Source organism: Ochotona curzoniae, unplaced genomic scaffold, assembly GCF_017591425.1.
Source record: "Ochotona curzoniae isolate NIBS_2020 unplaced genomic scaffold, NIBS_Ocur_1.0 contig_832, whole genome shotgun sequence".
NCBI lineage: Eukaryota > Metazoa > Chordata > Mammalia > Lagomorpha > Ochotonidae > Ochotona > Ochotona curzoniae.
This window is the reverse complement of record NW_024466580.1, coordinates 4,617,681-4,629,177: the sequence shown is the minus strand read 5'-3', so window position 1 is coordinate 4,629,177 and position 11,497 is coordinate 4,617,681. Positions and strand designations below refer to the sequence as shown.

At 46.7% G+C, this 11,497-nt stretch overlaps 1 protein-coding gene across 4 annotated transcripts in view; it reads right to left on the bottom strand.

The window, feature by feature from the left end:
- The window catches only part of NFRKB (nuclear factor related to kappaB binding protein), a 45,905-nt gene that overhangs the window by 5,534 nt on the left and 28,874 nt on the right, over positions 1-11,497 (bottom strand). For 3 of the 4 annotated variants that reach the window (XM_040992669.1, XM_040992668.1, XM_040992670.1), the window contains exons 19-25: positions 11,168-11,247; positions 10,784-11,001; positions 10,419-10,689; positions 9,289-9,501; positions 5,185-5,952; positions 764-870; positions 96-231 (exon numbers count right to left, since the gene is read on the bottom strand). In XM_040992669.1, the coding sequence (XP_040848603.1) occupies positions 96-231; positions 764-870; positions 5,185-5,952; positions 9,289-9,501; positions 10,419-10,689; positions 10,784-11,001; positions 11,168-11,247 (1,793 nt within the window). Of the gene's footprint in view, positions 1-95; positions 232-763; positions 871-4,690; positions 5,953-9,288; positions 9,502-10,418; positions 10,690-10,783; positions 11,002-11,167; positions 11,248-11,497 lie in introns of those variants that run through there. The other variant, XM_040992671.1, reaches the window with a different exon arrangement.

The window sequence follows — 11,497 nt, the reverse complement described above, 5'->3', positions numbered from 1 at the left end:
GATTTGGTTAGCAGATTGTTAAGTGGCTCATCAGTTATTAACAGCAACAGAAACAGAGAAGCCTGGCACGGCAAGGAGTTTGCCATGGACCTTACCTGTGTGGCCTGACCTTGCTGTTGAAGCTGCTGCAACTGCTGGGCAGTCAGGAAACTAACAGGCTTATTGCCAGCAATGAGCTTGGTACCAGCTGGCATGGTCGTGAGGATGATGTTGCGGCCCAACCCACCAAGGCTGTGGAAAGAAAGCAGGAGTACAATATAAGGGTATCGCAGGGTATTCTGAAATCCTTCCCACTACAGCCTCTCTCACTCACGCCATGCTGTGACTGCCACAATGACTGTTTCTTGCCCTTCATCCCTGCTGTAGGTCAGGGACACAGAAGCCCTGAGAGGTCCTGAGGTGGTGTTGAGAGCACAGGGGTCAGAGTAGACCTTCTCTATTCCTACCCAACACCCCTACACTCTCTTTTCTCCTCTGTATCTCCCACTCACTATATTACTATATTACTTCTCTCCCTGATCTACAATGTAAGCCTGGAAAGCATGAAACCGCTTTAACTATATCAAAACAGAGCCTGCCTGTCCCTGATCTAATTAAAACACCTGAAGAATGGGTGCTGTTAATGACCACAAAACAGGAGAAAGGTCACAGGTAGGACTAAGAAAACCCAGCTGCCATCCTATTCTGTGACCAAGACTCCAACTTAGGACTTGACCACCACCTCAACCTCACGCTTGTTCCTTCAGGACAACACAATACTCACTTGGCTCCAAGGTTGCCTTTGATGATCGGGGCTGTGACCACACTCTTGCCCTTCATCGGCTGGCTAATCACAGACAGTGGCACTGTGATCCGTGTAGGAAGCTTCCCCTAAGGAGAAGAAGCAATCATGATTGTGGGACAGGAGGTAAGGAACACTACCAAACAGCACCTGCACAGCAACCAGCACTGAGGACTGAGAACTACAGAAGCTTTCACCCATCCCAGCCAGGCTGCCAAAGATCCCAAGGCCTGGCCACTAGGCAGCCCTAATAAAATGGCTCAGTATCATCTGACCTATTATCATCCTCTATCAAGCTATCCAAAAGCAGCAGCAACCATGAAACCTGCTTTCTTAGGGTAACGCCTGTATCGAAATCACAAAGGCAGTGTCTTCATTTAAGCAGAGTCCTAGACTTTGTGCTCCTAACAGACAAAAGTCTTACTTGTTCCTTAACATGTGGCACACAACTGTCCTTATCTGGTGAAATAGAAGAACACCAAGGAGCTAAAGAGTTAACACAGAAAACACACGTTGACTGCTCCATCGGAATGCAGGCTCGTTGGTGGGGAACAAACAACAGGGCACAATGCTAGGAACAAGTCACATTACTCCAGGGGCTTTTCATGTCTCCAGAGATAAGAGATGAGTCAGGGCACACTGGTAATAAACTCAACTAAGTGAAAAGTCTAAGAGCAAAGCTAATAAGGTTCAAAACAAAAACATGGAAAAGTCCTGAAGTCTTGGAACTTTGGGATGGTTCAAACAAGTCACTACGTCACCTGCTTTTAGGTTATCCGGCTTTTAATGCTTGGTTGGTAATGAAATTTACACAAAATCAAATCTGATTAGAAATAATTTAAGAGGGGCCTGGTGTGATGGCTCAGTAGCTAAATCCTCGCCTTACACGTACTGGGATCCTATACGGGGCCAGTTCTGTCCTGGCAGTCCCACTTCCCATCCAGCTCCCTGCTTGTGGCCTGGGAAAGCAGTCAAGGATGGCCCAAAACCTTGGGACCCTGCACCTGTGTGGGAGACCTGGAAGAGGGCTCCTGGGTACTGTGGCCATTTGGGGAGCAAAGCAGCTGATCACTCTCTGTCCATAACTGTGAGTTTCAAAAATAAATAAATGAATAAACAAATTTATTTAAAATAAATCTTTAAATTCACCCATACACATGTACAGGTGATGATATCTCCAAATAGATTTATTTATAGTTTCAATTGTTATAAGAATGCCCAATTGCATTGTAAAACTATGGGGAAGGGTACAGGGCAACTCCAGAACCTATACAACAAGATAAAATATGTTTTTTTAAAAAAAAAAAAATCTCTGCATGAGGCAGGAACCTAGAGTAAAAATGAAGATGCTGGGGCTGGTACAGATAATCTTCTACCTGTGATACCAGCATCACATATGTGCACCAGTTCGTGTCCAGGCAGCTGCATTGTCAATCCAGCTCCCTGCTGGTGGCCTGGGAAAGCAGTGAGGATGGCCCAATGACTGTGACCCTGAACCTGTGTGGGAGACCCAGAAGCAGCTCCTAGCTCCCGATTACAGATCAGCTAAGCTCTGGCCATTGCAATGAACCAGCAGATAGAAGCTCTCTCTTACCATCTCTCTTTTGAATATAAAATCTGCCTTTCAAACAAAAATAAATAAATCTTCTTTAAAAAAAAAAAAAAAGAATGCCCAATTGCTTAAAATACCTCGGGCCCTCAGACCACCAGTACACCAAACTTCCCTGTCAAGAACTAGCCCAACTAGCTGAGACAGGAAACAAGCACCATTCCTCACTACTGGTCCACAGTTCACTATCCAGTTACAGCGACCTAGCTTGATCTTAACAGAGCACATGGCCCCAGAAGGAACCTGTGTCAAGAGAAATATGGGATCAAGCAAGCACCATTCCCTCACTTCCTTCCTTCAGTGTGTGTGTCATCTAAATCTAAGTGACTATTTCCATTTAATCACACCATCACAGTTTCTGGTCGGCTGGCTTTACTAGTATGCATGATGCTCTTCCTGCCTCACTGCCGTTTGTCCTGGGTCACAAAGCCTTTCCTCCACAGCCTGCTTAGGAAAGCGAGGATGTTTGTGAACATTCTCGAGCCACCTTCACTCTTCTGAGCAGAACTCCTTTCCTAGAGGCGAGGGGACAAACCCACTTGCATCCAGAGACACAGCCACATGTACGACAAACACAGCGCTTCGCGTTAGTGAAGACGAACTCAACAACTTTGAAGCAATTTGAAAAATACAAATAGAAATTCCCACCTGATTACACTACTGTTTTAACTGGACTATCAATCATACTATATTTAAATTAAACAGCCCTGGTTTAGCACAGGCACAAAACCTAGAAACTAGTAAAGAAAATGTCGGTAGATTTTTTTCAGGTAAAATTATAAATGCCTGAAGAGTAAGAGGCTCTATATACAAGGCTAAAAGATGACAGACTGGAATATACAAAAAAAAAAAAATCACTAATCACCACCCAGAAAATACAAAGGGTCACCTTGAACAATATCAAATAGACACACTCCAAAAACTGACAAAGCTTTATTCAACATTAGCGAGCACATGCATGTGTCTAAATAACAGGTGCTCAACCACATTCATGATGAGAAAGTCAATTGGGGCCCGGCGCAATAGCATAGTGGTTAAGGTCCTCGCCTTGCACACGCGGGATCCCATAAGGGCACTGGTTCTAGTCCTGGCAGCTCCACTTCCCATCCAGCTCCCTGCATGTGGCCTGGGAAAGCAGTCGAGGATGGCCCAAAGCCTTGGGATCCTGCACCCATGTGGGAGACCTGGAAGAAGCTCCTGGCTCTTGGCTTTGTATTGGCTCAGCTCCAGCCATTGCAGCCGTTTGGGGAGGGAACCATCAGACAGAAGATCTTCCTCTCTGTCTCTCCTCCTCTCTGTATATCTGACTTTCCAATAAAAATAAATAAATCTTAAAAAGAAAAAAAAGAAACTAAGTCAATTGGAAAAGAACTACCTCCTTTTTACTAATAAAGCAGGAACATAGGGGGATGGAATGGTGGCTCAGTGAGTTAGCCCTCCAACTACAACACTGGCATCCCACAAGGGAGCCAGTTCATGTCCCAGCTGCTCCATTTTTCATCCAGCTCCCTGCTTATGGCCTGAGAAAGAAAGGATGGCTCAGGTCACTGGGCTCTTGCACCCATGTGGGAGACCCAGAAGAAGCTCCTGGCTTCTGACTTTGGATTAGCTCAGCTCCAGCCATGGTGGACATTTGGGAATTGAAACAGCAAATCGAAGATCTTTGTTTCTCACCTTCTCTTTCTGGAAAATTTGCTATCTAAATAAAAAGAAACAAATTAAAAAAAAATGGGAACAAATTAAAGCTGTGACTGGTTAGGATCCAGGGTCAACAGGAAACGCAGGGGGAGTCTCAGCTGGTATGACGTTATGGTAGCACAACTGGAATGGAAGACCTCTCACTACATACACCTCAGGGACTAACACCTGTCCAGACACTCGGTGCAACACTGGCCAGCAGCGGAGACTTAGTCCTTTCCCTAAATTACCATGATGCCAACAAGAGCAGACACGGTGGTACGCGGTTACAGCCACCACATGCAATGCCAGCAACTCTTACAGATGCCAGTATGAGACCTGACTGTGCCATTTCTGATCCAGCTCCCTGATGATGTGCTCAGGAAAAGCAGAAGGCTTGGGTCCCTATCACCACACAGGACACACAGATGAAGCTCCTGGCTACAGCCTGGCCCAAACCTGGTTGTTGCGGACATCTAGGGGAATGAACCAGTGTACAGAAAATCTGTTTCTTTCTATAACTCTGCCTTTCAAATCAATCATCTTTAAAATACACACAAGCAGGCAGGCACTGACATTGTGGCATAATGGGTTAAGTCACCACTTGGGACCCAAGTGCTTGAGTTTCTGCCACCCACACGGGAGACCTGGCCCTGCCCTGGCCATTCCAGTCATTCTGGGGAGTGAACCAACAGGTGCAAGATGGGTCAGTCTCTGCTACTGCCTTTCAAATAAATGAATCTTTTGGGGCAGGAGAGGAGAATGCAGTCACGGTCTATGCCAAGACAGCTTTTGAAATAATTACAGAACAACATATACACCCACATTATTTTTTTCTTTTTAAACTCTGTGTGTATGTGTATGTGTGTATGAAAATGTTCAGAATGAGACAGAACAAATGCCAAATTAACAACAATAATTAGCTCTTCTAAGAAAACAGAAAAGTCTATCAGCTAATAAACCTATCGGGGTCAACCAAGACAATATAGACCAAGTTGCTAATTTCCATTGCTACATAAGCCTCCCGGTTCTTAGGAAGTCTCTTCCTCATGGGAGTCGAACATCCTCAGAACTTTGGTGAACAGAGCTGCTATTCTTTCCCACTAACATTACTCACAGCCTGAGACGTGGACACGACCGTGGTGCTGACTGGGACCTGCCGCACAGTGGGGGTTCCCGTTCCGATGCTGAGTGGGGTGCTGGCAGCTCCAGAAGCCACAGCCACAGTCTTGGAAACAGTAGCATTCATGCTGGGCAGGGACACCGCTGCAGTGTGGACAGTTCCAGACCCACTGGCCACCGTGGCTCCCTGCTTGGCATGGGTTGCAACGGTGATGGTCTGGCCTGCTTTGGGAGGCATCACTCCCAGGCCTTGCACAATTCGGATTGTGGCAGCTGGTTTTGCTTCGGAAGACGCCACTGTGTTTTTTCCCTTCTGGTCTGCCACACTTACACCAAGGGCTGGCATCAAACGAAAAGCTGAACTTGAGGTTTCTGTCGGTTTGAGGTCAGGAGTCACTTTCACCACGGTAGTACCTGCTGGAGTGGATGAAGGGGCACTGGCTGAACTGGCCTTGGCAGGGCTATCAGTGGCATGGACGGGATTGGAAGTAACATGTAAAGTAGCAGAGATGCCTTTGCCTGCAGTGCCACTTCCTGTCCCAAAGAGGTCCTGGGTCAACTTCACCGTGGTCACCTGCGACTTGGCCAACGTGGCCATCATGTCCGGAGTGATGCGCAGAACCGTCTGTCCCTTGGCATCTGTAGTGATGGAAGAAGGTGGCAGACGCAACACATCCTTACCCTGGATACGGAAATTAGTGGCTGTGAGTGGGATGCTGCTACCAGTCTGGGGCTTCACACCAATCTGCCCAGTAATTGCCACCTGCATGGGGAAGAACCAATAGTGAGAAAGATTCATGATACCAAGCAGATACCAGTAGTGATATAACAAATCCACACACTCTTCCAAAGATAGAACTGTTAGTGTTATCAATCCTTCCCCACTCTGAAGTAGGTAGGAGAGAGAAGGAAATCAGGGGCTATCATTGAAGCATAGTAGATAAAGCAGCTGTCTGAAATGCCAGCATCTCAAATGGGTGCTTGTTCAAATCCCAGCTATTCCAATTCCAATCCACTTGCCAACAGTGCACCTGGGAAAGCAGCACAGGAGTATTCAGGCCCCTGCACTCACATGGGAAACCTGGAAAAATGTCTTAGCTCCTAACTTTGGTAGGGCCCAGTCCTGGCCATTTAGGCCATTTGGTGAGTGAACCAACAAATGCAACGTATCTCTTTATTTCCTCTCTAACTTTGTCTCTCAAAAATAAGTAAACTGAAACTGAAAAATAAAGTAAACCCAAGACAAATCATTTTACTGATCAAAATATCTCTATCATAAAAAGGCCTTTTAAACTAAAAAAAATTGATCACAATGCTATCATTAGTACCCCAATCATCAGTGCATACTTCTATGTCCCCAAATGCCTTAGAGTTACACTGGGCTGCTTCACGGTAAGAACAGCAGTGTGGCACAGTGGCTTCAAGCACACACTGTGTTCACACCTCTCTGCCGTAAAGCCAACGTAAACCAAATCAGCCCTTCTGACCTGCTCAAGGCCTTCCTCTTTCAGCGGCCCTGTAGGACCACTGCCACTAAAACACAAATACATTGTGGCATTGCCAGCACACGCTTTCACCCATGCTCACCTGCACCTCATCACCCTGCTCACATCCCACTCAAGCCCCAGTTTCTGTTCTTCATGGCTTTCCTGCTCTGATCCTTCCCCATAGTTCAGACTACCTAGCAACCAGAGGATTCTTTAAGAGCAGACAAGATCAGGGATGGCACACTGGCTTAACAGGCTAATGTCCTAGCTACTCTGCTTCTGATCCAACTCTGCTTATGGCCTGGGAGAGCAGCAGAAGAAGAAAGCAAGAACCTTGGGCCCTTGGAGCCTTGTGGGAGACCCAAAACACACTTACAGGAGAACAACTGACAGGATATTGTTTGTATGATAGCAACACTTGCATGAGAACAACTGAGTGGATATCACTTGAATGAGGACACTTGATTGGATATATAAAATAAAAACAGATCCTTTCAGACAAGGGTTCCGTAGACAGGCTTATGAGAACTACGTAAGCTCCAATACCCCTCCCTTATCCTATGTGACCCTCAGTCTGTAAAAGCCTGATGCCACCAAAAAACTTCAGCTGTTGACCATCAGTCAGTAGTCCACATGCATTCCTTTGCCTCTGTGCACCAAGTCCATCACTGCTGAGCTACGAACAGACACTCCCGGCATCAGACAGGCTCAGCTCTGGCCACTGCAGCCATGTGGAAAATCAATCAGTGAATGGGGATCTTTCTGTCCTTCTGTTAATCTGCCTTTTAAATAAAAATGAATACATCTCATAATATAGTTATATTTTTAAAATATCTGTATTTTATATATGTATTTTAATTTTTCCAGGTTTCCCATGTGAGTGCAGGGCCCAAACACTCCTGCTGCTTTCCCAGGCATACTGTAAGCGAGTAGATTGGAAGTGGAGTAGCTGGGATTTGAACAAGCACTCATTTAAGATGCTGGCAATACATATATATATGTATGTATGGGCCAGTACCATGGCTCAACAGACTAATCCTCCAACCTTCAAGTGCTGGCATCCCAGATGGGGGCCAGTTTGTGTCTTGGCTGCTTCACTGCCAATCCAGCTCTCTGCCTATAGCCTGGGAAAGCAACAGAGGATGACCCAAATCCCTGGGACCCTGCACCCACGTGGGGGACCCAGGAGATGTTCCCAGCTTTGGATCAGCTCACCTCATACCATGGCAGTCCTTTAGAGAATCAGCCAATGGATGGAAGACATTCTCTCTATACCCCTCCTTCTCTCTCTGTAAAAACTGCCTTTTGAATGAAAATCAGTAAATCCTAAAAAAAAATCCACCAGACCAAGGCAGCCTAAGCAAGTTCCCAGAGGTTCCCCATCAAACTTACATTAAAATCCAGTGTGGTTACATTACTTCCCTACTGTTCCCTACACGTGATCACTGTCACCTGCCGTTCTCAGGTCCGCAATCTCCCCAGCTGTCATCACACAACACAGACTCCATATTCCACACACTTCTCTCTCGTGCCGCCCTAACATGAGCACGCTCCCACTCCCCACCCACACCCTGTCTTCTGATGTCCACAGCATTTATGCCTACCTGCCTGGAGCAGCTACCTCTCTCCCAGCTTTGAGAATGAGTTGCAGGAAGACAGAGACTTGAATACACAACTCTGAGTCCCCAGTACTTAGAGCAGTCCCAGAAACAGACAAGACACTAAACAGATGTGTGTTGAATAACAAACAACAAAGGTGCCTCAGAGGGCACAAGGACTGGACTAATATCCTACAATATGCTCAGTACTGGAATGTAGAAAGCAAACCCTAACAATATTAGCTGCTACTTACCGAATAATTCTTTAAAGTTCAATCCTTCCATATGCACAACCAAGAAATACAAATTCTATCTTTATTAGTGGTAAACTACAAAACTACTAAAATAATGGCCACGGGGCAGGTGTTTGGCCTGGCAGTTAGGTTGTGAGCTGGAACATTCTCACCCTGCACTGATGCCTAGCTCCAGCTCCTGCTTCCAGCTCTGTAAATGCGGATCCTGGGAAGCAAGAATGATACATCAAGTAGCCGGGTGCCTGCCTACCCGTGTGGGAGACCTGGCCTGAGCTCCCAGGTTCATTCAGCTGGATCCAGTAAGCATGGTTTCAGGCATTCGGAAGGCAAATAAACCAGTACACAGAAGATTTCTTTCTCTGGAGGAAGATATTTCTCTCTATTTCTCTTCCTCTCTATATATCTTACTTTGCAATAAAAATAAATATTTAAAAAAAAAAAAAAGGAAAGAAAGAAAGAAAATAGCCAAGAGGATTTAAGTCAATTCATGGAGAGTCTAATTCTAGAAATTCTACTACTAAAAGCTGATTTCTATGGAACAAAATGGAAGCGTAAGGTTGCATTGCATTTGGTAGGTGCTCTCACCTGAAACACCTAGAAAGTGAGGGTCCAAGATGACAAAGCTTTTCTCTACACATCCAGAACCTCCGAATTCATGAGTCCTTGACTCGAGAACAAAGGAATTGGACCTACCTACAGAGTCCCACCCTGCCTACCGGGTTACACTGTGTCCTGTACCATGCAGAATGAGCTCACCCACCTGCTTGATGATGTTCTGTCCTGTGACATTCTGAATGACAGTAGCTGTGGAGGCACTTGCAGCAGAGCTCCCAGGAGAACTTGTGGCTGGCTTGCTCACAGGACTGGCCGCAGCTGGAAGACTTGTCACCGTGAGCCCTGTTGGCCCGGATCCCGGCCTCTGCACGGTGGCCGCTGCAGTCTGGGCCTTGACTGGTACAGTGGCCATTACTGTCTAGTTCAGGGCATAAGGTCAAGAGCTTAATTAGACATTCAAGTGCACCCTAGTACTCTCAGCAGCCATCTCATACACACCGTCCCACCTGAGTGTTCTACCCAGGAAACACACTTCTAACTTTACAGAGCTTAAAGCACACCACTCTCTAAGCTGGATACTATACACTTCGATTTCAGAATCCCTTTACATTTAATAATGATCCTGCTTCTATACACTGAGGATACACATGATTACACTCATTTTACAGTAAAGAAAATTGAGGCAAAGAGCACACAATCTTCTCAAAACCCACATTTCGACAGTAGCATGGCTAAGACTGCCGGCAACACTGGAAGAGCCCAAGACAGATTCTTAAGTTCTGAACATCCCACCTCTACCAGGGTCATAAGGCTGGAATCCCAGGTGAGGGAATGGCATTGTGGTAGCATGTTAAGCTGTCACCTGTGGTGCCAACACACCATGTAGTTGCAATTGAGTCCCAGCTATTCCACAGCTGTCTGCTGGGAAAGCAGCTAAGTGCTTGGGCTCCTATACCCATGTGGGAGATCAAGAAGAGCTGCCTGGCTTCAGGCTGGCCCAGCCCTGGACACTGTGGTCATTTGGGGGAATAGCCAAGCAGATGGAAGATTCTGTCTCTTCCTCTCCTAACTCTAACTTTAAAATAGATAACCAAATATCTTTGGGGAGGAAAAAATAAAAAAACAAAACAACTCCCAGGTCAATCACTGAGGACCCATGCCAGCATGTAAAGCAGAGCGCTTACAAATACTTACCCAGCTCTGAACCCTAAGGCAGCTGCTCGGATGAGCCTCACTGTCAGCATTAACTTAAGATTCCTGATCATCCCCGAGCCTGCCCATCTGATCTATAGTCACTATCCCTCCATCACAATGTCCTGCAGAATCTCTATTTACCTGGGGCACAACTTTGGTCTGTGTGGCAGTAGCTGGAGCCCTGATCTGTGGTCCTGCGGGCATCTGTGGCAGTGTCGATGTGGACCCTGATGACTGTGGAGGGACAGCAGGAAGGCTGGGCTGGGCTACCACGCGCACCTGAGGCAGTCCGGCTGAGCCAGAGTGGCTTACTACCCGGGTGGCAGTCTGAGAACTGGGTGGAGTCTGGCTGGAAGCTGGCGAAAGCATTGTTCCAAGCTGTGGCATTGTTGGTGAAGACACCAGAAGAACACTAAAAGGAAATCAGGAGATCCAGACACCTAAGGCATTTATACAAAGGGACTTGCATAGGAAAACAGCTGGAGAAAAAAAAGAGGTGCACTTACCCAGAGCTAGACTTAGCTGGTTCCGAAACACTGGTGGGGCAACTTTTGACTGAGGACACAGGGGGAGGGGAGATGGGAGTGGCAGGCAACGCTGGCGTGGTGGGCGTTACAGGAGTGACTGGGGTGGGTGGCATGCTGGAGTCACTGAGGCTCATCTGGCTCTGCTCAGAAGGGCCACTGTTCAGGACCTTTATGGGGTTCTCCTTGCTACTGGACTTCTAGAATGGACAACAAGAAAATTCACCCATAACGTACATGAAGGTTTCACTAAAGGCAGGCATGGACCCTGTAGCTTCTAAGGCACTTTTAGTAAAAGCTGAGTTTAGCTACTCCCTACTGCCTCCATCCCAGAATCCCCAAGGCATCACTCACGGTGTCACTTACCACCTTGGATGGGGGCTTGGGCTTTTGCTGAAGAGCTTTTCTGGCTTTAGCTGCAGCTGCTTGTGCTTGATGAATCCGCTCTGTGAATCAGAGTAGTAAGCATCAGTGAGTGCAACCTCAGCATGCTTAACAAGGAGCCTTTGTTAAAAGCCAAAGCCAGGGGGCTGGTATTATAGGCCAGGAGGTTAAGCCACTGCTTGCAATGCTATAAGGGTGCTGGTTCAAGTACTTGCTGTTCCAATTCTAATCTAGCTCCCTGCTAGTGTGCCTGTTAAAACAGTGAAAAGAGCTTCACCCCCTGTCTCTGGAGATCCAGAGGAAGTGCCTGGT